This window comes from Vitis vinifera, chromosome 14, assembly GCF_030704535.1.
Source record: "Vitis vinifera cultivar Pinot Noir 40024 chromosome 14, ASM3070453v1".
Classification (NCBI taxonomy): Eukaryota; Viridiplantae; Streptophyta; class Magnoliopsida; order Vitales; family Vitaceae; genus Vitis; species Vitis vinifera.
The window spans coordinates 2,665,307-2,692,937 of NC_081818.1; the positions used below are offsets into that span (position 1 = coordinate 2,665,307).

The following is a 27,631-nucleotide window of genomic DNA, read 5'->3' on the forward strand; positions in this document are numbered from 1 at the left end:
ACATTCTTCATAATTATTGTAAATTATGACCAGTTAAAATTCGCCACATGGTATACATTTTTTAGCTATTAAAACAATGTCATGTGTTGTATGGGCTCCACATAAAGACAAGTTGACAATTAAATAAAGAAAATATATATTTTGAGAATTAAATTATAATTATTAGAATAAACAAAATTAATAAATTCCTTAATTGACAAAAGTAATTATCAAGTCTTAGAAATAAATTAAAGATTATCGAATATAGTCTTTCAAAAACTCCTTAAATATTATTTTTAATTGAAGAATATAATCTCAAAAGTGTTATGACTAACCAAATATGGTCTTCCAAATCTTTTTGAATATTAGCATTAATTAACTTGATATTTTTAAAAGATTAGGAAACTATGTCACTACACAATTAAGAGATAATTTCAAAAGATAATTTAGAAGGCAAAGGTTGGAGAAGATCTCTTGAAATCTATAAAAGCTTTAAAAGATTGAAATCTATAAAAGAACTTGTTAATTTGAAATCAAGTTTTTTAAGTTGTAAGTTATGCTAGAATTTATTTTAAGGCTCAAGTTAAATTAAAACTCGTCAACTTAAGACTTAAACCACATTAAGTCGATATCTAAATTAAGATCTTATGACATTTGATCTTCAACAAACTCTTTATTCGAGCTCAAACTTCTTCAAGTTTTCAATTAACAACTTGGAAGGAATAATCAAAGGATTAAACAAAGATTATAACCACATAAAATTTTCAAGAGATAAATTTTGTGCATACATGCCAAAATACATGTTTGATTTGTAAAGAGATAGATCACTTTTTTTATGATATGAGAAAAACTTCACATTTAACGAGCTTACCATAAAGCTCCTCAAATGTGATAAAATTATCACAAGCCCAAATCATTATTATCGTATCCTTAAAATCAACTCGTATACAAGTAAAAATATGAAAGATAAGATCATTTTTTTTCAAAAAAATACATCAACTAGAATAAAATCATTAATAATGTCATTTAGGGTTTAATCCTTGCGTTGTGTAACCATAGCATGAGATTGATTTGCTTGCATAAAATTTAGTTAACTTACTCCTTGTATCATAAGATGTTTAGGCAAATATTAATAGAGTAAATTAAATTAATGTTCTAATAATTTTATAAGAATTAAAATTATAAAAATCAAGCTTCATTTTTGTCTTTCAATTTTGGAATTTTATCTTATTTTTCCTTAAAGGCAAAAATAATAATAATTAATAATATATCCACACAAATATGTTAAGTTGTAATTAGAAATAAATTCACAACGATTATCTTTATTCAAAAATTGGAAAAAAGATGTTTAAAAAATAATAATAATTTAAACTTGTAGGGGTATTTAAGTAATTTAAGCTAAAATGTTGCCACTAATAGCAAATTTTCTTTATTTTGCCGCTGGTTTTAAGTCGGTGTTTTTCTCTGACATTTCAGGAATGAAAGACAAACGGAAAACAGAGAAAACGTTTTCTGTGGTTTCCCAAACCGAGAAGCAGCAATTTTCCATCATCAGAATTCGAACTTGAACAAACGATTCTACACAATCTTCATTGATAGGGCCACATAAATGCTGGTTTTTGATTCAGATTGTGTTTTAAACAGATTTTGACGCCAAAACTGTGTCGTTTTGAAGGTATCCGAAATGGGTTTCGCTGAAGTTGGGGTTTGCGTTAGGTTCCGATGATGGTTGTTTTGAGGGATTTGCTGCATGGGTTTTTCTGGGTTTTGGATTTCCGGAGTGGGTTGTTTTGTGTTTTCTGGTTTTGATCATTTATCAGTTCAGAAAGTTGATGTTTTAGAGAAAATTTAGGGTTTTTCGGGTGTTTTTTTTTTTTTTCCTTAGAGATGAGCAAGTTTACTGGGTTTGATGGCGGTGAGGCTCGCTATTGCTCTGATGATGATCAAAACATTGATATTGATGTTGCTCTTTCTTACATTGTAAGGGTTTTTATTTTTCTAAACTTTTTTCTAATTTTTGTGTAGTTTGAATAAATATCTATTTATTCATTCTCTTAATACTTTGGATGTAAGTGATATGTTCAAATTTATTTGTTTGCTTATTTAATTTATTTTTGAATGTTTAGGTGTGTTTTTGGGGTGTTTGATTGGTGGGAAAATAAAATGGAAGAAAAAGAAAAAGATGATAAATGTATTGATTCCCCAAAGGTGCCAAGATTAACATCAACTCAGCCTAGTAGTTGTATTAGGACCATTTTCCCCCCTGCTTGGCTGCTGAGGAAACTTTGAAGAAGAAAATGATTAAAATTATAAATTTCTTGGTTTATGTTATTTTAGTTAAAAAGAAAAAAGAATAAAAAAGATACTAGTAAAACTCTCAACTTCAGTTGAAAGGGGTATTTTCATGGTATGAAGAATTGGAGATTCAAACTTGTGGTTTATTCTCTTTCCTGCCTTGTCCTTGGCAACTAAACAGAGTACTCTGGAAGTAGTGTTGTTAAGAAAGGAGCAAGATTTAGGAATTGGAGGTGTGGTTTTAAGGCAGTGTTTGACTGTAGAAGCCTAAATTTTATTTACTCGGATTCCTCATACCAGTTTAAGAGATCATATCTGTTTTGAGGCTCTTCCTTTGCAAATTCAATCATGTTGATTTAGTAATTTAAAACAATGAAAATAAAAATGATAGGTGGGAATGATTTGCTCGCTGTTTTTTCTAATCTTAATTGCAGTTAATTAAAAATATTAGACATGTAAAGCAATCCTGTAAGCAGTAAGGACATTATTTGTCTCCATAAGTTACATTGAGTTGCTTCTCCCATCTTTTAAAAATTTATGGACATTACTCAACTGGAAGAACCCTAGATTACTGGATTTGATCAGTTCTTTTATTCTTCTTGAATATTTTCCATATTGGGATACCAATACAATAGTACAAGGAAGTTCTCAGGACATGAGACCACTTCTTTGGCATTCAGTTTCAAATTCTTAAGTACTACAAATCTGTGATTCTACTTGTCTATCATGTTCATACCATAAAATGTATTGTTATATGTTCTCATTATTATATATCATATCACATTATTAATATATGTATAATATATAGAATATTTATCATTCATAAGATTATGGAGTGTGTGCGCGTGTATAACCATTAATTTTTCGCATTTTTTTAGATATATTCTTGCTTATTTTGTGTCTTCTTCTCCAAATTTTTATAGTAGGTAAAAAAATAATTCAAGGATTCTAGTGTTTCCATGAAATCCTTTTCCAATCCCTACATTATCTTTTCTGCTTGTATAAAAGGCAAGCATGCTCAATTTCATTCAATTTCAGCTCCATTTTGTGTCAAAAAGATAACCAATTAGTGCATGTAGTGTATTTCTTGACCGGTGTTTTTAAAAGCTATTGAGGCTTATGCCTTAAGGCTTGCATCAAGGTGAGGCATTGTGAATTAGCCTTGAGGCTAAACCTTATTATTGGCTTATTGTGAGTTTTAACCTTGAGGCTATAGTCACGAAGTTGTTAAGGCTTAAGACTCAAATACTCAATGGGTTCTTATGGGTTTGGGGGCTTTTTACGTTTTTCACATATATTTTATAAGTGGCTTTAGCCTCAATAATCAATGGTTTTAACGTGTCTTGTGCTTTTGTATACTTTTGTTATAGATTAATAAGTTAGTCTTGACGAAAGGTTGGGTTAAAACCTTTTACAAGATAAGGGCCAAAAAAGAAAAAAATAAATAAAATAAAAAAAAAGGAAGGAAAAAGAGAGATTGAGAAGAAATAAAGGAGTCGTTGGTTGCAATAGTGGCTAGGTTTATATATAATTATTTCTTATCATTGATAAATAAAGATAAAAGCTAATTAGATATGATGATGATTCCTTGGCCTAACAATGATAGTGATGGTGGTGCTGAAGTTTATTTGATGGAGCTATGATAGAGAGTTAGATGTTGGAAGAGAGAAAGTTAAACTAAATTGAATACTATTGAAAATAGCAAACAATTAAATTTTCGTATTATTAATTTTATGGTTTTCATTTATTTCTATTTATGCAACTTTATTAGTAATGTTTTGATTTATTTATTTGTATTAAAGTTGAGGCTTGCCCCTTGCCTCAAAGCTTAGACGTCATTCTCCCTTAACACTTAGGCCTCACTGCACCTCAAGGCATAGGCCTTGCCTCGTTTGGGCAAAACGCCTCAATTCCGCCTTTGGTCTTTTAGAACATTGTTTTTCATTGATTGATGCATCCTGAGGTCCACTGACACAGAACCCATTTGATACTCTTGATGTGATGTTTTGGGGATTAGTTCATTTTTACCCACTTATCAGCGCTCTCCTCTTATGTGGTCTCACCAAAGGACTCCACAGAAAGTTCAGATCCAAAACATTTCCAAACCTAGCAATCTCCCGTCGAAGGTTTTTTTCCATTTTTCTTCTTATTAGTTCTTCTGCAGGAATGAGCAAACTGTGGATCACTTCTTTCTTCTAGGTGAATAATTCTATTTTACGTTATCCTTTGGTGTATGTTTCTGAACAGGGAGCCCATCAGAGTTCTGTAGTTCTCTCAAGTGGACTTACATGCTTCAATCACTCCACCACTGCCTGTATCAAGGACTTCTTCTGCGGATAGTTCAATTAAATTTCATACTTCAGGGGAATCTGCCAAATTCTAGGTCTGATCAGAAAAGTCTGAAGGTTCGGATTAAAGTGGGCTCAGATAATATAAAGGCTCAAAGAAATGCTGCTATTTATAGTGGTCTTGGTCTTGTTACATCTCCATCTTCCTCATCGGAGGATAGCCCTTCAGAATGTGAAGGGAATTTCCCTGAATCTCAAGAAACCCAGGGTGAATCTCCCTCCAGCATTATTAAGGTGAATTTCTTCCAATATTTTAAATATCATGTTTGCATTTCTCTATGTTGGACAGGTTTCCAATCTTCTCGTAAAATGTTGAGGCAAACATTTCCTTCCAAGTTGATGTTGGATGGTAGACCTTGGTCTTGCATTTGACTTTCGAAGCTTCATGTGGATAGATAGAGTTTACTTGGAAAGAGAAATTAAATGTGCCACCTAAATAGTATCCTTCATCAGGTCGAATTGCAACTTCAAAGTTCATCAGATCATCCTTTCCATTGGGGAATAATATGGAACATGATTTGGGTAGGTTCAACTCACTGATATCTTTATGAAGTTGCAATTCTCCAGCAGTTTGCTTCTTGACGGGTTCCCTGCCATTGGCACTCTCAGCAATTTCTCTCTGTCCCTCCTTTACTTTAAAAAGCTTAATCATAGCTCCTGACTGGGAATACACAGCAAGAGAAACACTGAAAATTTTTATCAGACCCACCAGCGAAAATAATGGATACTGGTGGGCAAGTACATTGAGATAAAAAGAGGCGAGTCGGGAGCAGATGGCAGGAGGTGGTCCCCATAAGCCTTCAGAGCCAGATTAATGGTACGGCCTAGAGTTGGCTCAATAGTAGAGCTTGAAGGTCTTCTTCTTGGTTTTTGAATTTCCAACACCATTTCAATGTAGGAATCACGAACACAAGACATCAGTTCTCTGTTCCAAGCTTCAATTAACAGATTTTCAGCATCAGGCCGTGCCTCAACTGCAGCTTCTCTATCCTAGCATTTAAAGAGATAACGACCTCCATTGTGACGGACGTGGAAACATCCAATAACAGTGACAGGCATGTTTATGTCACTGGACAAAGGAAGAGGACACATAATGGAGTTTGAGTTTGATAGATAAGAGTCAGCAGGATGGCCATTCCGGGATATATGTGCTGCAACTCCAGCAACAGGAGTCAAGTTGTAAGCCAAATACCGCTTATCAAGAGCCATATTTCTTGTTTGCCCAGAACCCAATAGCCAAGGAGATCGTATCCATTGTATAAGCATGACGTCTTATCAAATAAAAAATCCTCCAAAAAAAGATTCTCTTAAGCCCAAATTGAAGTGCATTCAAGTCTCATGCCAAAATAAAATAAGAATTAAAATCAATAAAGGTAATGAAATTGAAAACTAAAACTAATTAAAATTATGCAATTAAAAACATTAAGCCTATTATGGGTACACCAAAAAATAAAAAATAAAAAAAAATAAATTAAGATATCATTTTACGCAATTAATAACATCAATCTCATGCAATATTCTATAAAATAAATAAATAAATAATAACTAAATAATAAATAAATAAATAAGAAATCAAGTACATCGCAAGTGTTAAAAATGCAAATAATGTAAATTATGTAAGTCATGTAGGAATTACCGAAAAGGTGACATAGGTGGGCCAGGATGCCTAAGTGGGTCAAGATGTGCCTAAATGGGCTTAGGGTGTCTAAGTGAGCCTAAGTCTAAATCGAGACTGCCAAATATCACAATAAGGGGTTAGATAATCCCTCAACCAGAGTCTCCAAGGTGGTTCAAAAAAGTAAGTAGTATGAGTAGGTATAGGCCACCAAGGAACTACTATGGAGCATTGGAAATAAACTTAAAGACATGTGCTAAAAGGACAAAATTGAAGGTCTATTAGTCCATTGGTAGATTTTCTTATGAAATGCTCTTGATTGATTATATTGTATGTATTCAATTCTTTTCATTTGTTTTTGTTAGAAAGTACTTTTCTTTTCTTTAGACTTGGTGCATATCTTAAACGGTTTCAAGTTTAATTTGTTAATGAGTGTGTTTACTCGGGCACCAATGGCAGCTGGTCTACCCTTTCTTAATCCATACAAGAATAAGGATGTTGATTTCAGTCATGGTGTTAACTTTGCAATTGCCGGCTCTACCATCATGCCCACGACTTCCCCCACCCATGACCACATAATTCTGTCATCTGTCACCCTAGTTCACTTGAGATACAACTCCAATGGATGTCTAGGCATCTCAGATAAAGGTAATGGGATATTTAACTTGATTAAGCAAGACTCATCCATTGATCTTTTAGCTGATACGAAACTTGTGCTTTACAGACTGTGCAGAGAAGCTTGCTCCCTTCATGGTTGGGATATTGGAGGCAATGACTATAATTGCAATGTAATTTTCTCCTATTTTGTAATATTTAAGTGGGTGTTTAATAAAATTTAATGTTTATTACTTAATAACTTAAGTAGACTTTAAATTTAACTATTATTAAGTTGTTAACTTAAAAATTATTAATATTTATTTTTTATTGTAAGTATCGAGTTTTTCGTGTAAAATTAACTTAAAGTATAATTTTGTAAAATTAAATCATTAAATTGACATATTTAACCTCATTAATTCTAACTAATATTTATTTCATTGATTTTAATTCATATTTATTTTTATTAATTTTAAACAATATATTTATTTATAAAAAATCATATTTAAAATACTTTACCCATATAAGATGACCATAAAATATTTATTATAAAAAAAATGAGTCATTGATATGAAATTATAATGGTAATATATACTCTAATTAGTATGGAAATATAAAGTAAAAATGATTTGAAATTAAGAATAAGTGAATTATTTTAACATATTACTTAAAATTCAAAATAACTTTAAATTATAATATTAAGTTATTTTACGAGTTACATTTAATTTATTTAATGACTTAATTAAGTTATTAAGTCATATTAAGTGAATAAGTTGATTTTTCAAACAACCTCTAAATATAATAATGTCAATCATTTTTCATGAACCGGTTGTCAATAGATAGCCAACTACTTGTGCCTTACAGTACGTAGTTGAAAAATCCTTGGTAAGTTCTAGGTTGCCTCAGATTGATGAAAATTTGGGATAAATTTAAAGATTTGGAAAAAAATTGGAGATTTTCTGCTATGCTCATTGGGCTTGCCACAGTTACAAAAGCTTTGACTATTATTCTAATTTAAAGTCTTGAGATAATGTCCTGGTGAGAATCAAGAAACCCTTCCCATGAAAAAATACCAATTAATTAGATAAAGTCTTGAGATTAGCCTATTTTAATTTATATGGTAGGCAGATAGACTTTCTAAGTCTTCAATGGATAGCATTTTTCTACCGTAAAGATTGAACCATTCTTAAACAACTACACCCATTTCTCATCCTTTTTTCCACAACTCATGCTCTAGACTTCAGAGTGGATTCTACGTAATCTTCGGGTTTTAGGACTTCTTCCAGGGTAAAGCTAAGGAGTAATCTGTGGACAGACAATATATACTCAGTTTGTGATTAGTGTCATGACCCATTAGATCATTATGAGAAGCTGGGGTCTGAAGTTTGTTCCATGACTGCAAATGTACTTTCCTCCCACTTGTTATCAGCATGGGGTATATGAAGAAAACTTCAGATGAAGCAAAATGGCATCTTTCCATTTCTGAAATTTAAGAAGTTGTAGCATTAGGACTTGCCTAATGTTCCTTTTATTTATCACCAATTCTGCCATAGCAGTATGCTCGAAGGAACAGTATAGAAGTTTCTGGACAACTTGTTAAGTATTGCTTCTTAGTCAATATGATGCAGATCCTGCATATAATCAATTGAGCAGCTGGGATTTGTCATCCAGATCTTTTTTACAAGCGAAATCTAGCTCAAAGAGTTGGATAAGATTTTTTTAAACAAAGAAAGAGGCTAATCCAGGATATTGTATAGAGATGGAGACAGAAAAAGATGGTTTAACAGACAAACTGCTTTATTTTAATATTAAGACCAAAGTCCACATCCAAAGAGCTACAAAATAAACCCTCTTACTATGTTATGGTTATGATGAGGGAACATAACAAATGCTTACTTAAAAAAAGACTAAGAAAACCAATGGTTCTTAGCTTCTAGAGGTATATATTTTGCTAGTGGTTGTCCCACTAGAACCTTGACTGAAGGTAGCTAACCACTTTCTTGTCCAACTGGAAGGCCCTTGTGAGAACATCAGGATTGATGGGTGGATCTGATCCAAATACTGCATTGGCTATGGTGATAACACCTGGATTTTGGCTGCTCAGACCAGCAATGGCTACTGCCTTAGTCTTCCCAACATTGAATTGGAAGTGAATGAGACCAATAGGAAACACAAAAACATCCCCCTTGTTGAGGACTTTGCTAATGAATCGGTTTTCGGTGTTGGATGTGACAAAGCCAACGTAGAGGGTTCCCTCCAAGACAGTTAGGATCTCGGTGGCACGAGGGTGAGTGTGAGGAGGGTTTTGGCCATATGGTTCATAGTCAATACGAACCATGGATATGCCAAGAGTGTTGAGTCCCTTTATTTTGTCAACATTTACAGTAGTGACATTTGAGGCTACTGCATTTGATGTGTTTCCTGGCTTATCCAGGCCTGAAAAGAAGAAATCCTCAGCGACGGTCAGGTTTGGGTCCTTGCAGAACTTTCCATTCACAAATACTGCATAAGAAGGGATAAAGAAATTAAAGAAAGATCACTAGTATCAAACCATATTCACCATATCAATAAAAAGAGTAGCTCTGAAAATAGCTATAAGATCAATGAGTTACTAAAGAAATACCAGCATCCTTGGGCTCATCAATAGCAACACAGGTGTCCTGCAGTGGGCTTGGATCAGAGGCAGAGGCAAGAGAGGAAACCAATGCCACGAGGGCAACAGTTACCAGGAAACTAACACCCTTCTTCATTGTTAGAGTAGTATCTCCAACAATCACAAATCTTTGTGTTGAGAGCTAGAGGTGAGGTGTGAGAAATTTTGCATGGGAAACATGTCAATTTATAGACGAGAGTCCTTGAATTAGTCTTTTGTTTTACTAGTATATGACATGCATAGACTAACTGAGTCTTCAATGAATAGCTCTTTTTTAAAAAGAACTTTCAATGATGAATGGTTCTTCAACAACTACTCGTAAGTGTTTTTCTTTCTCGGTTACTTATCTAGAAGATTGTGTGCAAAAACTAAACTCCAGCTGTGTTAGACATCTTCAACTTAGTATCAATCTGCATGTAGAGGAAGTGTTTTACAAAGATCTAGGTTCAGAAGGCTATGCCGAAATTAAGTCAAAGTATTCAGGTTGCATTAATTAGTAGCATATAATACAGCAGAGCTTCTTATTTTCCCAGTACCCAAAATTTGAAAACCCTTAAAAGTGGTTTATGGACAATCAAATAGAACATTGTAGAGTAAGTGCAGGCTAAGACTAGACAATAACTTAGACACGATCACCTCTCTCCCTTTCTGCATTGCCTTAGTCAATTTTCGAGGCATAAATGCATAGAAAATTATGTACCAATAGAAAACCTCCAGAGGTTTTAGCATTCTTGGAGTCACCTTCTTTCTTTAATTGCTTCTGATCATCAATTGCCAAACTCAAATTTTGGGTGCTCCCATTTTTCTTTTTCAATTTTGTAATTATGTTGAATTGTTTAATTAGTACAAGATTTCCAGCATTTTCATGAGCTTACATTTTGATTGATCTAGCATATTAAGTTGGACAACATATCTAAGAAAATAAAATTACATCATCTAGGAAATAAAAAACCCGAACCCGTGTCAATCTACTATATTTTGATATTATTAATTTGAAATAATTTTTTTTTAATTTTTACTAACAAGTAGTCAAAATCATAAATTTAACTTTTTTAAAAAAAAATTATAAACCCTTCTTGTGGAGTCATCAAAATACAATAAAAAATTCTTAGTATCGAGAACCTTTGACTTTAAAGTAATATGAACAAAAACAAAACAAACCTTTGACTTTAAAGTGATATGAACAAAAACAAAACAAATGTTAATATTTTGTAGCAAAAGTTATTGTTTCACACGAATATCCTAAAGAAAAAATTCTCATATAAAATACTCATTTGATCCAACTCCTATCTAATTATTTTTTTGTTGTTAATAAAATAATGTGTGTGGATGTGATCATGTCCTTTCAAGAAAATTCATTTTAGATCATTAATCTTGTTATTTCTCAAAATAAAATAACACCAAAATTAAGATATTCAAAATTTTTATTAGATTTAAAACAAAAGAACTTGCCAAATCCAAGTAACCATAAATCCTAAATACCATGAAACAAAAGAAAGCTGGTTGCAAACAACAATAATAGATAAACAAATAAAGAAACAAGCATCTCTTCTTCATTTTTCTTTTTCTTTTTTTCTCTTTTTTAATTTATTTATTTATTATTATTATTATATTTATATTTGTACTACTTCACTTTAAGAATAAAAATATACGAGATGGCTACCTATGTGGATGATGTTGGGATTGTGAAACCTGAATTAGTTTTGTTGTGTTTCCCTTGAGATGTTGGGGGGAGAATTTTTATTTTTTTTTCTTATGAATGATGAGTTTACCTCCATTATATATTTAACCTTATTATGTTTTTTGGGTGTTTTTAGAGGATGCAACTACAATTGAGAAGAGTTTTTTTTAGAGTTTTATCATTATACTCCTCTTTTCTTTGACAATTGGATTCTTGAGTGTTGGTGCACTTCGTGAATATAGGGATCACATTGAGTGTTGAATCATGTTAAAAATCTCGTGCTTAATTTTCTACTCATATGTGTGCATGATTTGATTAACATATAAAACTAGGATTTTTTGTTGTTCTCTAGTCAAGAAAGATTTGTAAAGTACTTTTGATTATCCTTACAATCTTCCACCCCATCTTTTGCATAGCAATTAAATAGAGAAAGACAATTAAATATGATAAGAGTGAAATAATAAACATATGATTTTATTATTATTATTATTTTGGTTATAAGCATGATTAGTCTTAAAATACTTATAATAAATGCATATAACATTTTAAATATCTTATTCACAGAGGTAATAGATGGAATTAAGATGAGTATTAGTTTACATCTCACAAACCATATCCTAGCTTGTACATATAAAAACTTGGTATTTACATAAATTATTTTTCCATGTTACAACCACTAAAAGTTAAACTTGGAGTAATTAAGGACAACCAATCAAATATCATGAAGGCAATTTGATACTGGGATTAGGACTTAGGAGGATACATTAGAATTACTAGACACTCATTTCATAAAACCTTGTTTGTGAGAGTTTCTTAAACATTAAAAATAGTATTTGAAGGTAAATACTATTTGACTAGGATTTTTATACTTGCAGCCTCCCCTATCTGAGCAATCAGCTCAAATGTTTATTTATGGTTTTTGATAGTGAATTTATTTATGTATTATGAGAGAAAGGGATGCTTAACAAACACATTGAAACTAAGCTGTTAGGTTGTCTCCAACAGTCCCAATCTGTGTCTCCTGGTGAGAAGTGAAAAACCTCGGATACCAAAAATGTCAAATTTATTACATACTAGTCCTTAGATTAGTCTATGTTTTATGTATACATGAGTAAGCAAATAGGCCTGCAAGTGATCATCCTGGGTTTTAAGAATTATTCCAGGGTAATCTATCAAGCAACTGGGACTTATTGTCCAGTTTTTAACAAGTAAAATATCAAAGATTTGGATAAGATTTTTTTAGACAAACATAGGCTAATCCTGGGTATAATATTGAGAGATAGAGGTACAGAAAAAAAAAAAAAAGATGGGTAACAGACAAACTGCATTATTTTAGTAGTATGGCCAAAGTCCACACCAAAATTACAAAATAAACCCTCTAAATCATTATACTTGAAAACAAGCAGACCAATGGTTCATATATAGCTTCTTTATGTATATAGTTTCTTAGTTGTCCCATCAGAACCGTGACTGAAGGTACTTAACCACGCTCTTGTCCAACTGGAAGGCCCTTGTGAGAACATCAGGATTGATGGGTGGATCTGATCCAAATACTGCATTGGTTATGGTGATAACACCTGGATTTTGGCTGCTCAGAGCAGCAATGGCTACTGCATTAGTCTTCCCAATATTGAATTGGAAGTGAATGAGACCAATAGGAAACACAAAAACATCCCCCTTGTTGAGGACTTTGCTAATGAGGCGGTTTTCGGTGTTGGATGTGACAAACCCAACGTAGAGGGTTCCCTCCAAGACAGTTAGGATCTCGGTGGCACGAGGGTGAGTGTGAGGAGGGTTTTGGCCATATGGTTCATAGTCAATACGAACCATGGATATGCCAAGAGTGTTGAGTCCCTTTATTTTGTCAACATTTACAGTAGTGACATTTGAGGCTACTGCATTTGATGTGTTTCCTGGCTTATCCAGGCCTGAAAAGAAGAAATCCTCGGCGACGGTCAGCTTTGGGTCCTTGCAGAACTTTCCATTCACAAATACTGCATAAGAACGGATAAAGAAATTAAAGAAAGATCACTAGTATCAAACCATATTCACCATATCAATAAAAAGAGTAGTCCTGAAAATAGCTATAAGATCAATGAGTTACTATAGAAATACCAGCCTCCTTGGGCCCATCAATGGCAACACAGGTGTCCTGCAGTGGGCTTGGATCAGAGGCAGAGGCAAGAGAGGAAACCAATGCCACGAGGGCAACAGTTACCAGGAAACTAACACCCTTCTTCATTGTTAGAGTAGTATCTCCAACAATCACAAATCTTTGTGTTGAGAACTTGAGGTGAGGGGTGAGAAATTTTGGATGGGAAACATGTCAATTTATAGACAGGAGTCCTTGAATTAGTCTTTTGTTTTACCAGCATACGCCATGCATAGCACTGGATTCTAGATCATCCTGGGTTTTAAGAATTATTCCAGGGTAATCTATCAAGCAACTGGGACTTATTGTCCAGTTTTTAACAAGTAAAATATCAAAGATTTGGATAAGATTTTTTTAGACAAACATAGGCTAATCCTGGGTATAGTAATGAAAGATAGAGGTACAGAAAAAAAAAAAGATGCCTAACAGACAAACTGCTTTATTTTAGTAGAATGGCCAAAGTCCACACCAAAATTATAAAATAAACCCTCTTAATCATTATACTTGAAAACAAGCAGACCAATGGTTCATATATAGCTTCTTTATGTATATAGTTTCTTAGTTGTTGTCCCATCAGAACCGTGACTGAAGGTACTTAACCACGCTCTTGTCCAACTGGAAGGCCCTTGTGAGAACATCAGGATTGATGGGTGGATCTGATCCAAATACTGCATTGGCTATGGTGATAACACCTGGATTTTGGCTGCTCAGAGCAGCAATGGCTACTGCATTAGTCTTCCCAATATTGAATTGGAAGTGAATGAGACCAATAGGAAACAAAAAAACATCCCCCTTGTTGAGGACTTTGCTAATGAGGCGGTTTTCGGTGTTGGATGTGACAAACCCAACGTAGAGGGTTCCCTCCAACTCAGTTTGTGATTAGTGTCATGACCCATTAGATCATTATGAGAAGCTGGGGTCTGAAGTTTGTTCCATGACTGCAAATGTACTTTCCTCCCACTTGTTATCAGCATGTTGTATATGAAGAAAACTTCAGATGAAGCAAAATGGCATCTTTCCATTTCTGAAATTTAAGAAGTTGTAGCATTAGGACTTGCCTAATGTTCCTTTTATTTATCACCAATTCTGCCATAGCAGTATGCTCGAAGGAACAGTATAGAAGTTTCTGGACAACTTGTTAAGTATTGCTTCTTAGTCAATATGATGCAGATCCTGTATACAATCAATTGAGCAGCTGGGATTTGTCATCCAGATCTTTTTTACAAGCGAAATCTAGCTCAAAGAGTTGGATAAGATTTTTTGAGACAAAGAAAGAGGCTAATCCAGGATATTGTATAGAGATGGAGACAGAAAAAGATGGTTTAACAGACAAACTGCTTTATTTTAATATTAGGACCAAAGTCCACATCCAAAGAGCTACAAAATAAACCCTCTTACTACGTTATGGTTATGATGAGGGAACATAACAAATGCTTACTTAAAAAACAACTAAGAAAACCAATGGTTCATAGCTTCTAGAGCTATATATTTTGCTAGTGGTTGTCCCACTAGAACCTTGACTGAAGGTAGCTAACCACTTTCTTGTCCAACTGGAAGGCCCTTGTGAGAACATCAGGATTGATGGGTGGATCTGATCCAAATACTGCATTGGCTATGGTGATAACACCTGGATTTTGGCTGCTCAGACCAGCAATAGCTACTGCCTTAGTCTTCCCAACATTGAATTGGAAGTGAATGAGACCAATAGGAAACACAAAAACATCCCCCTTGTTGAGTACTTTGCTAATGAGGCGGTTTTCGGTGTTGGATGTGACAAAGCCAACGTAGAGGGTTCCCTCCAAGACAGTTAGGATCTCGGTGGCACGAGGGTGAGTGTGAGGAGGGTTTTGGCCATATGGTTCATAGTCAATACGAACCATGGATATGCCAAGAGTGTTGAGTCCCTTTATTTTGTCAACATTTACAGTAGTGACATTTGAGGCTGCTGCATTTGATGTGTTTCCTGGCTTATCCAGGCCTGAAAAGAAGAAATCCTCAGCGACGGTCAGGTTTGGGTCCTTGCAGAACTTTCCATTCACAAATACTGCATAAGAAGGGATAAAGAAATTAAAGAAAGATCACTAGTATCAAACCATATTCATCATATCAATAAAAAGAGTAGCTCTGAAAATAGCTATAAGATCAATGAGTTACTAAAGAAATACCAGCATCCTTGGGCTCATCAATGGCAACACAGGTGTCCTGCAGTGGGCTTGGATCAGAGGCAGAGGCAAGAGAGGAAACCAATGCCACGAGGGCAACAGTTACCAGGAAACTAACACCCTTCTTCATTGTTAGAGTAGTATCTCCAACAATCACAAATCTTTGTGTTGAGAACTTGAGGTGAGGGGTGAGAAATTTTGGATGGGAAACATGTCAATTTATAGACAGGAGTCCTTGAATTAGTCTTTTGTTTTACCAGCATACGCCATGCATAAACTAACCAAGTCTTCAATGAATAGTTCTTTTTTTTTTAACTTTCAATGATGAATGGTTCTTCTACAACTACTCCCAGTTGTTTTTTCTTTTCCCGGTTACTTATCTAGAAGATTGTGTGCAAAAACAAAACTCCAGCTGTGTTAGACATCTTCAACTTAGTATAAATCTGCTTTAGAGGAAGTGTCTTACAAAGATCTAGTCTCAGAAGGCTATGCCGAAATGAAGTCAAAGTATTCAGGTTGCATTAATTAGTAGCATATAATACGGCAGAGCTTCTTATTTTCCCAGTACCCAAATTTGAAAACCCTTAAAAGTGGTTTATGGACAATCAAATAGAAGATTGTAGAGTAAGTACAGGCTAAGACTAGACAATAACTCTGGTTGTTCTTTATATTTCTTTTCTAAATCTTGTTTAAGTGAAGATCCTTGAATTCATATGCAACTGGTAAATGAATTTAGTAAACCAACCAATGACTATGAACTTGAATTAGCATGTATGCATTGCCCTGGTCAGTTTTCAAAACATAGACACGATCATCTCTCTCCCTTTCTGCATTGCCTTAGTCAATTTTCAAGGGATAAATGCATAGAAAATTATGTACCAATAGAAAACCTCCAGAGGTTTTAGCATTCTTGGAGTCACCTTCTTTCTTTAATTGCTTCTGATCATCAATTGCCAAACTCAAATTTTGGGTGCTCCCATTTGTCTTTTTCAATTTTGTAATTATGTTGAATTGTTTAATTAGTACTGATCTAGAAGATTTCCAGCCGGCTTCTCTAATTGGAAATTTCAACATAACCATGTCATTTTCATGAGCCTACATTTTGATTTATCTAGCATATTAAGTTGGACGATGTATCTAAGAAAATAAAATTACATCATTTAGGAAATAAAAAACCCGAACTTGTGTCAATCTACTATATTTTGATATTATTAATTTGGAATTTATTTCTTTTTACTAACAAGTTAAAATTGAAGTCGAAATCATAAATTTAACTTTTTTAAAAAAAATAAATTATAAACCCTTCTTGTTGAGTCATCATAATACAATAAAAAATTCTTAGTATCGAGAACCTTTGACTTTAAAGTAATATGAACAAAAACAAAACAAACCTCTGACTTTAAAGTGATATGAACAAAAACAAAACAAATGTTAATATTTTGTAGCAAAAGTTATTGTTTCACACCAATATCCTAAAGAAAAAATTTTCTCATATAAAATACTCATCTGAATATGATCATGTCTTTTCAAGAAGATTCATTTGAGATCACTAATCTTGTTATTTCTCAAAATAAAATAACACCAAAATTAAGATATTCGAAATTTTTATTAGGTTTAAAACAAAAGAACTTGCCAAATCCAAGTAACCATAAATCCTAAATACCATAAAACAAAAGAAAGCTAACTGCAGACAAGAATAATAGATAAACAAATAAAGAAACAAGCATCTCTTTTTCATTTTTCTTTTTCCTTTTTTCTCTTTTTTAATTTATTTATTTATTTATTATTATTATTATTTTGTACTACTTCACTTTAAGAATAAATATATACAAAATGGCTACCTATGTGGATGATGTTGGATTGTAAAGTTTAAATTAGTTTTGTTGCGTTTCTCTTGGGATGTTGGGGGGAGAATTTTTTATTTTTTCTTATGAATGATGAGTTTACCCCCATTATATATTTAACATTATTATGTTTTTAGGGTGTTTTTAGAGGACGCAACTGCAATTGAGAAGAGTTTTTTTAGAGTTTCATCATTATACTCCTCTTTTCTTTTACTAGTGGATTCTTGAGTGTTGATGCACTTTGTCAATGTAGGGATCACATTGATTGTTGAACCATGTTAACAATCTCGTGTTTAATTTTCTACTCATATGTGTGCATGATTTGGTTAACAGATAAAACTAGGATTTTTTGTTGTTCTCTAATCATGAAAATTTTGTAAAGTAGTTTTGATTATCTTCACACTCTTCCACCCCATCTTTTGCATAGTAATTAAATTGAGAAAGACAATTAAATATGATAAGAGTGAAATAATAAACATATGATTTTATTATTATTATTATTATTATTTTATTTATAAAATAATAGTATTTGTGAGAGTTTCTTAAACACGAAAAATAGTATTTGAAGGTACATAAATGCAATTTTTGAGAATGATCTTATGATATAATTCTTATATATGAGCCCCACATTCCCAAACATCATTTACCCTTCATGTTCTCTCTCTCTCTCTCTCAAATATTGTAGACCCTCCATTTTGTCCCTTTAGCACATGTCTTTAAATTCATTTTTAGTGCTCCACAGTAGTTCCTTGGTAGTCCATTGCTATTCATACTACTTACCTTTTTTGAGCCACCTCGGAGACTTTGGTTGAGGGATTTATCTAGTTCCACATTATGACCTTGGTTGCCCTTCAAGTTTAGATTAGACTTCACTTAGGTACACTTTAGATTGGACTTAGTTAGGCCCACCTAGTCTCACCCTAGGCCCGTATAGGTACACTTGGCCCATTAGGCATCACCATAGGCCTATTTAGGACACTTAGTTCACTTAGGCCCACTTGCCTACACTTTGTCCATTAATGTAGACTTAGACACCGTCCTAAACATCCTAGACACCTCCCAGCTTGCACACATTCACCTGAGGTTACCTTAGGCATGTTCAGAATTAGTCACTTGGACACTTCTTTTGGCATAGTTCACTTAGGCATGTTCTTGATTTTATTTTTCCAAGATAAGATGAGTATTGACTTGACTATATATTGCATGAAATGAATTTTTTATTTTTATTTTTGAGGGTTTGAGTTTGACATTTAAATTATTATAATCTGTTGCATCAATTTAATTTTTTTTCTATTTTTTTCCTAATTGCATATGTCCAATATTTATTTTTATGCCCTTATCAATTTATTTGTTTTTTACTCAATTATTTATTCATTCTTTAATTCCATGAATTGACATCTTGGATTCTATAGCTATGTGATTTGATTTTCTACTTGATTTTATTCTACTCCCAATTATGTGATTTTTCTTTGAACTTTATTTTATTTTTTATTTTTATTTTTATTTTTATTTTTACCTGAGACTGGGAGCCATCAAGGAGAGGGATCACAGCTGAAGAGGAGCAGCTTGCAAGGTGGGGGGACCATATACAGTGCGTAGAGAAAAAAAATGGGAGAAGAAAGGGGAAAAGCAGATGCCGAGAAAACAACAGACTGACCTCTCATCAAACCTAAGCCCAATCTCCAAGTCACTCACCTCAAAGATTCTTATCTATTCACTGTGTAAAATTTCTTCACATCTGCTGAATCAAAGGCATTCGTTAAGATTGTTGAATCAATGGGCTTCACCCACCAAGGAACAAAAGGAGAACACTATCAGGCACAGGAATCGACAAAGAGGCCCAGATTCTCTTCCAAGAGCCATCCTTAAGTGAAAAAAGACAACAAACTACTGGATATGGGCTGCTGCTGCTGTTGTTAGTACTGCTGCTTGTAGTGCTCGGATACCGTTATCTCCTCTGAAGATTGAAACTAGAGTTAAATGAGTTACGGGCCAATTTTCTGCTTGATGAGCTTCCAGAAGCAACTTAAGAAGAAAACTAAGCTATTGGAATGACAGAAACTGCCGAGGTTTTCCTATTCGATCGATGTAAGTGGCGGCATGGGCTGTAGGCCAGTCTTTGGCCGAAGAGAAGCTGCCATGTTACCCATTGGATTATTAGCGGGAGCCATATGGAATGCTTCTGGGAATGAAGTGGCGGTGGCATCTCAGAATTCCCCAGGAATACGCCTCCATCAGAATTTTGGAGGAACAGACATGCACTATCAATTTTCTTCAAGGATAACCGACATGTTGGGGTGAGATCAGACTCTGCTATGGATGCCATTCAACAAAGAAACCAGCCACAAGAGGTCTCTCTCACACACTCAGCACGCTGCCAAAGAATGGGAAGGCTACCAATCGGTCCTAGAGAGGAATGAGGGCTGATCGTATTGTTCTTTGAGTGGAGAAGACACAGCACTTTGGGAGCATTCAGCACGCACCCTTGAGGAATCCCGGACATTCGGCCTGCATTCTTAATCCAACCGCACCACATAAGGGCAGCCATCTGAATGAATTCACGCACCATTCACTCATTCTGAATAAGCAGTCTACCACGCTACCCATAGGAAGGAAGTGGCCACTTTGTGCACAGCACGCATATAGTGGGCTGTAAAGGAGATTTCTTTTTGTTTTTTAGAAAGAAAAGTCAACATGGATTTGATCACTTACCAAGCAAGATACGGCTGCATCCTTAGGGAAATCTCCAAGTGAGCCACACATCTATAGACTTCCCATATCCACGCGCATCTCCAAAAAGGAAATAAAAATATTCCATGGGAGTGGGCTGCCATATAAATAAGAAGAGAAGGAACAGAAGAGAGGGTTTTTTTAGAGAGAACACGCGGAGGATTTTTTCCAGAGAGGACACGTACAGTTTTGGGGGAGCAGAGGACTTCAGACAAAACTCGGACTGTCACTTTGACACATCAAGAAAGTATTTTTTTTGGGACACAACACAGGTTAGTTTCGTTTTCGATAAAGCATTTTTTTAAGTTTAGATTTTAGTTCATTAGTTTAATTAATTCTTTGTGATGAATTCTTTTAAATCTTGATCCGTACAATTTTTATTTTTTTATAAAATTAGCTGTATTTTTCTTTCGTAGTTCATTAGCTCCATGCTAGTTTATTCTAATCTATATGATAGTTAAATAAAGTTCGTGTTTTTAATTCTAGTTAGTTTAATTTTAATTTGTTTTTAGTTTAAATGTATTTGTTGACTTTAATTCTTTAGTTTAAATAATCTTGTTAAATAAAGTTTGTGATTTTAATTCTAGTTAGTTAGTTTTTTAGTTTAAATGTATTTGTTGATTTTAATTCTTTAGTTTAAATAATTATGTTGAATAAAGTTCGTGTTTTTAATTCTAGTTAATTTGATCTTAATTTGTTTTTAGTTTAAATACATCTATTGATCTTAATTCTTTAGTTTAAGTAATCATATCAAATAAAGTTTGTGTTTTTAATTCTAGTTGGTTTAGTTTTAATTTGTTTTTAGTTTAAATGCATTTACCGATCTTAATTCATTAGTTCAAATAATTGTGCCAAATAAAGTTGTGTTTTTTTTCAATTCTAGTTAATTTGGTTTTAATTCGTTTAGGTTTTAATGCATTTGTTGATTTTAATTCATCAGTTTAAATAATCTTATTAAATAGAGTTTAATTTTAATTTAGTTTGAATTTAATTTATTTTATAATTGGAATGCGTTCATGATTTTAATTCAATTGTTTGATTAACCCTCTTAGATAAATTCCATGTTTTTAATTTCAACTTTAGTTTAGTTTTGATTTGCTGATTTATTTATTTGTTCTAGTTTAAATATATTTGTAATTTCAAATTTGATAATTTAGCCAATCTTATTAGATGATGTTGATGTTTTTTAATTCTAATTTAATCTAGTATATTATTTCTTAGTTTGAATGTGTTCATGCGTTTCTGATTTCATTAATTTTGATTTTAATCCATTTATATCCAATTTTGTAGTTGATTATTATTTTGGTTAATTAATCTAGTCAATCACATGTTGTTATTTTCATATTTTCAGTATGACATATTTTGGTTTTGATTTATTAATATTTAGTTTGAGTTTTTTTTAGGAATTTTGGGTAGTCAATATTCTAGTCAATTGCATGTTATTGTTTCCATATTTTCAAATTTGCTAAACTTTGTTTTTTTGATTTATCATATTTTGTTAGAGTGTTAATTTACTTTAATTGATCCCATATTATTATCTCCATATGTTTTTTGTTAACCCTTGATTGATTTTTATCTTAATTCATGCGCTTCTCAAAATCTAGATGTCAGTTTTGGTTAATATTTTTGTTAGTTTGTTTGATTAGGAAGTCCTTAGTTTGTTGCCTTGGTAATTGTTGGTCAAATCCTTTTTTTTAAGGCCACTGGAAACCCATGAAAGTTGACCCTATTCTCACCACTTTAATTGACATGATTGTCTAAATCTCTATTTTGTGATTTAGTTTTCCTTTGGTTGCCTATGTTTGATGCTTGAATATTGTCTTTTGAAAATCATCATTTTCCTATTTTTAAAAGAAACCTTTCCTCAAAATGTTCCTCCTAAAGTGCATTTAAAAAATTCATTTAGAGTCTTTAGAATCAAAATCTCTTTGTTTTTAAAAATAATAATAATAATAATAATAATATGCAACCATGTTTTGATCGGTTTGCATCTTTCTCGGCTTCCAATGAAAATTTTGGTTTTGAATAAGACACGAATCCAAGCTTGTGGTCCCAAACAAATGGGATAATTTTAGGTTAAATTCGTGTATATCGATTGGGGAATTTGTGAAACCTCTACATAAGAAAATCTTTTCAAAACATATTTTTTGCAACAACCTTTGTTACTCATTGAAATCATATCTATCTATTTTTAAGAATTGTATACAAGATGTGTGTGATACTTGATTATTTTGTATATTCTTATCATTTTTTCTATGCTAATTAGATGTGTATGTTAGGATTTCTTATTTTATTATTTATTATCTAACCCTCTATGTCCCGAGGAAGCGTATTATGAGTTATCTATGCTATCCAAGTATGCCCCCTATCACCTACCTTCTAAATTTTGTAAATATGATTGTCATTGTGAATTATGCCTATGTTTGATAATGCTTGGGTGTCTTGATGTTTGTTATATTGTTCGATTATTTATGATGAAGTGCATGTTGGGTGATATACTATCTAAACCAACCTTTGATGTTTTGTGATAGTGTGTAAGAAGTGGTTCAAGTACGCACCCTAACTCTTCTTTATTGTGATTTGATCTTATTTGACATGCTATTTTTTTTTAAATCACCTTAGTTACCTCAATATCTATAATTAACCAATTGATTGTCACATTTCCCTCAACTTAGTTAGTAGAGACCTTTTTAGGGCTTAAAGGGGTGATACCTCTTAGAGGTACCTTCCCAATAAGTAACCTGATCCCAGACCTAGATTCGGGTTTTTCAAAGACACGTTTTTTCCAAAAATTATGGAGTCATTTTTTAGAGTTTTATTTCTTATTTTATTTTTCCTTTAAAATAAAATAAAATAAGTGGCAACTCCGACTTTTCCAAAAATTAAATTTTCACCAAATAAAAGCGAGTCTCGCTGATTGAGTGAGGGCGCATGTGAAAAATACAGGCCCACAGATATAAGAAGCAAAATTTTATTTAATTAAAAATTTTAAATATTTATTTTTAATAAAAAAAATTCTAAATTATAGTTCTCAAACATAAAATTCAAATAACAAGAAAATTTATTTTGCTAGCTTCTATACTTTCCACTCTTACATTCAAAAGTCAAATGTTATCACACAATATGTACGATAAGCCCATCACCCATTATTCATAATAGCATCACAAATCCATTGTTTCTAGCAATCTTTTGAGAAATTAAGCAATGACCACCAACACCATTTGATCCCATATTTAGCTCTCATAGATTATTTTCACTTGTTTGTTTCTTTCTCTTCTTCCAAGTACATACGATGGTCTTCCTGTTAAGACAAAAGCTTTGACTAGGATTTTTATACTTGCAGCCTCCCCTATATGAGCAATCAGCTCAAATGTTTATTTATGGTTTTTGATAGTGAATTTATTTATGTATTATGAGAGAAAGGGATTGTCATGCCCCAAGACCCACTCAATGGCATGACGGTCATTTCACACTTCAAACCTGAAGGCTTACAGTGTAACCTGACCTAAACAATTATCTTGTAATCGGAAGTTACCAATTACTAAATACATGTTTAGAGTAGCGGAACAAAATCTAAAATCCTCAAAATTCAATTTCAAAACTAAAACATCCACTATCCAAAATCCATTGTTCAAATATTTGCAAACTTAAACAATTCAAGTACTAAAACAAATTTCAAAATCTCCAAAACTCAACTTTGAACTAACATAAAATTTAAAGGATCAATATCCAAATAGCTTCCAAATACCAAAAGATCCAAATGAACATAACTAATAGTTAAACAAAATCCAACATAAAATCCTAAGTCAAATCCTAATGATGACCATTCCTCAGCCTAGCCATCACTCTTCACCCAAACTAAGGGTACCTGAAAAGTAGTCAACAAATAGGAATGATCTCACAGCCCAATAAGGAACATTAATGCAATCCATGGATCAAATATTTCAAATTCACTTGCAAAATAGGAGATATTGTAATCAATCATTTTCATAAACCTGTGAGTTAAATTTTTTTTTGCCAATACATTCAAAATTTCTAACTGAATGCATTTATTTCTGATTCAAACATTTTCATATCAAATTTAGTCAAAACATTTCAATAATTTATTTACTCTAGTCATCACACATCAAAGGGTGCCCAATTAGGTAGGACTTTTCAAATGAGTGGCTAGCCTCAAATTGTTCTTTTAAGGTGGACGGAACCAAACACTACTAGTACTAGTAACCTCTAACCGAAACCCCTAGAGGCTACGTTCAAATCAATTACATTCCCCACCAAGAAATGTAAAGGTCAACTATTATATCCCATTAACAAGGGCCAAAAGTCAAAAGTCAAAAGTCAACTATTATATCCCGTTGACAAGAGCCAAACAAACCAGACTCAAATATTTATTTCATTTATTCAAATTTACAACATATAATATCTCCACATTTATTTGTCAAAAACAAAATATGAAATTCTAACATACTTTTCATGCAAAACAGGTTTGATCCATGCATAAAACGGAATATAACTCAAACGTTTTCAAATAATGTATATATATATATATAAATTGTTTCAAAAAAAAATATTAGCAACTGCATTAATTTCCCTTACCTCAAATAAGCACTCCAAATCTTGAAAAGTTTGGCCCCAAAATTTACTTCTCACCTAACATAACAAAAAGGTACTATCAACACTATTGACTATTCATTTAAAATAGGTTTGGGAATCATAGAATTTATTTATTTATTTATTTTTTATTTTTTTTAAGTCAATATTATTATTACAAAAATTATTTTCCAACTTTTTAACCAATAACAACTTATCCTCAATAATTTATTTCTCTTTCCTAAACTAAATTGAATTTCCTAAAAATATTTATTTACAATAATCTCTTTCATCACTTTGCATAAGAATTTATTTCTTTAATTATTTATTCCAACTTTTCCTAGGAGCTACTTCATATTTTAATAAGATTATCCTACAATCCTCAATATATCCTTTTTCTTTTCTGATTACTACTCAAAAAGTGCTATTTGATAGCCTTTAATTAATCCTTTTTAACACTTTTGAGTAGTAGTTTAGGCCTTTTAACTCAATTGGCATGTTAAAGATCCTTTAAAGCAATTTTGATCACTTTGTGCAAGTTTTGGTGTTTTTGTTAGTATTTTGATCACCAAAGCAAGTCAAGAATGAGGAGAACTATGAGGAATCATGGGCAAAGTTGAGAATTCAATTGCCAAGAGTGAATCCGGATTGCAAGGAGAAAAAGCAAAGAGAATCTGTCATGAAGCCTATTCTTGATGACAGTCGTAGCAGCCACTTTTGGAGCACTTTCTGAAGTCCAAATGATGCAAGCTATATACCATTTCAAAGCTCAGGAAGTCAACAATCTAATGCTTTAAACGGTGTGCAATTTGGAGTTGAAACGAAGAAGTTGCAGCCATTACAAGCCAGTCACTCTAAAGTGTTGCGGAATCAGCCTTTTGTTGCGAGAATTTCGCAACACTTTTGTACAGTAAGGTGTTTCTCCTTCTGACGATGCACGAACCATGCCGCGAGAAGGGAGCTGGAAACTTCAAGATGGAAGCCAACTTTGCAGCCTGGTGAAGATAGCTCGGTCTTGCGAAATAATTTCGCAGCCCTCTTGGGTGTCTGCGAAATTTCGCAGGCACCACTTTTCCCCTGCGAAATGGCTCCGGAAGCCTCCCGAAGCTTGCTACCGACATTGGGAGATATTTTCCATTAGATTTTTGTTGTCTAAATCCCAAAATACTCCTTGTAAACCACCAATTACATGATTCCTTAGTTTTTAAGTTAGTAAAAAGACCAAATATCTTTGTAAGAATTAGTTTTATATTAGTTTGCTATAAATACCTCTCGGGAGCATGTTCTCAGAGAGGAGTTTTTTTCTGTAACCATTTGGTAAGCAAGTAAAGTCTTTTCTTTCTACTACCTTACCTTCTCACTTTGTATTTTCATTTTATTTCTAAGTTATGAATTCTCTGAGGAGTTTTCCCCAGAGAATGAGTAACTAAACCTCCAATTCCTTGGAGCTAAGGGTGCCGGGGAAGGTTCCAAGTGCAAGAATGCAAAGCTTTGTGGTTTTAGTTTTTAATGAAGAGGAAGTGAAATCCTTTAGTGATTTCAATGTTTTTAGTTAACTTAAAACACCTTAGAGTCACCTAGGCCAACACTTGGTAAGGCAAGTGATTTCCAACCATGGAAATGCACTAGTTTACCCCTTGCGAGCCTCTGGTAGGTGACTTCAAGGTAGGATTTTCTGGAATTACCAACACTTGGTAAGCTTTTGGACTCCTAGGAGACATCCATTAGTTATCTCTTGCGAGTTTGTGAAGGGGAATCCAAGGTTAAAGATCACCTTGAATGGTAAGTGCTCGTGAGAGGCATGAACCATTGCAAGTTGTATCAGTGAGAGAATTAAAGTGAAATCTAATTGAAGGAGTCTCTGTACATCACCGGTTAGAGAATTGACTATAAGTTGAATCTCTAATGCGAGGAAATGAACCATCTGACCGGAGCTTTGTCTTTTACATGAGGAACCACCCCAGTGAACCTAAATCTCCAAGGAATGTTTTTCTTCCTAAATTATTCCAAACTTCTGTTAAGTTAGTTAGTTTAAATCTCAACCTTTACAAATCAAAGTTTGTGTTTTATTTCTTAAGCTAACCGTGAAATGAAACAAGACCAATTCACTTGGAATTGGTATCCTTGACTGCTTGTTAATTTATTCATTCCCAGTGAACGATCCTAGAGCCACTATACTATAGTAGCTTTGTATTTGCTACCCTAGTGTATGGTGTTATAGGTATAAATTTTGTTGATCACTTCCTCAATCAAGGAGCACCAGCTGAACACAAATCAGCTGAGACACCAATTGGGCATGAGTCAAATGGCGCCGTTGCCGGGGAATGAGTGTCAAGATCATTGAGATACCATTTTTGAGCACTTGTGATTTTCATCACAAGTTGGTAAAGTTTCTTTCACTTTACTAATTTTCATTCTCTCTTTGTTTATTTACAATCTAAGTTTATCTTTTTAAAATTTAGTCTAGTTTAATTTTGCTATTGTAGCCCTGTTTCTCTTGTTGTCCTCTGTTCTTGTTGTCCTCTGTTTTTATTTAAGTTGCAGCTGAATACTAGTTGTGTATGCCAAAGTGGATACGAGACATTGGAGGTAGGCTTGTTAAGTGTGATACACCTCAGAGAGGAGAATTTGAAGTAATCTTGAATATCATGGAGGCTGCACCTGAAGATCAGCATAGTCACCAAGGTCGTCAAGACAATCTCAATGAATTCAGATCAATGAGGGACCGTATGCATCCACCTCGTATGAGTGCACCATCATGTATAGTGCCCCCTACAGAGCAGCTAGTGATCAGACCATATCTTGTTCCACTTCTACCAACTTTCCATGGGATGGAAAGTGAGAATCCGTATGCACACATCAAGGAATTTGAAGATGTTTGTAATACATTCCAAGAGGGAGGAGCTTCAATTGACTTGATGAGGCTTAAGTTATTTCCTTTTACTTTAAAGGATAAGGCCAAAATTTGGCTTAATTCTTTAAGGCCAA

General features: G+C 33.4%; 4 protein-coding genes across 4 annotated transcripts; all 4 read right to left on the bottom strand.

The window, feature by feature from the left end:
- Positions 1 to 8,752: 8,752 nt before the first annotated feature.
- Positions 8,753 to 9,624, bottom strand: LOC100252737 (germin-like protein subfamily 1 member 14). Its single transcript, XM_019224919.2, has 2 exons — positions 9,455 to 9,624; positions 8,753 to 9,333 (listed from the first exon to the last, which is right to left on the bottom strand). The coding sequence occupies exons 1-2, from the start codon at positions 9,579 to 9,581 to the stop codon at positions 8,798 to 8,800; spliced, it is 663 nt and encodes a 220-aa protein (XP_019080464.1). The 5' UTR covers positions 9,582 to 9,624; the 3' UTR covers positions 8,753 to 8,797.
- A 2,996-nt stretch (positions 9,625 to 12,620) lies between these two features.
- Positions 12,621 to 13,452, bottom strand: LOC109123824 (germin-like protein subfamily 1 member 14). The gene is made up of 2 exons (XM_019224770.2): positions 13,281 to 13,452; positions 12,621 to 13,159 (listed from the first exon to the last, which is right to left on the bottom strand). The coding sequence occupies exons 1-2, from the start codon at positions 13,405 to 13,407 to the stop codon at positions 12,624 to 12,626; spliced, it is 663 nt and encodes a 220-aa protein (XP_019080315.1). The 5' UTR covers positions 13,408 to 13,452; the 3' UTR covers positions 12,621 to 12,623.
- A 438-nt stretch (positions 13,453 to 13,890) lies between these two features.
- Positions 13,891 to 14,339, bottom strand: LOC132255025 (germin-like protein 8-2). Its single transcript, XM_059742480.1, has 2 exons — positions 14,268 to 14,339; positions 13,891 to 14,184 (listed from the first exon to the last, which is right to left on the bottom strand). The coding sequence occupies exons 1-2, from the start codon at positions 14,337 to 14,339 to the stop codon at positions 13,891 to 13,893; spliced, it is 366 nt and encodes a 121-aa protein (XP_059598463.1).
- A 296-nt stretch (positions 14,340 to 14,635) lies between these two features.
- Positions 14,636 to 15,669, bottom strand: GER4 (germin-like protein 4). The gene is given in 2 exon segments (NM_001281014.1): positions 14,636 to 15,361; positions 15,483 to 15,669. Coding segments are annotated over 2 exon segments (663 nt in total). The 5' UTR covers positions 15,610 to 15,669; the 3' UTR covers positions 14,636 to 14,825.
- Positions 15,670 to 27,631: the final 11,962 nt, after the last annotated feature.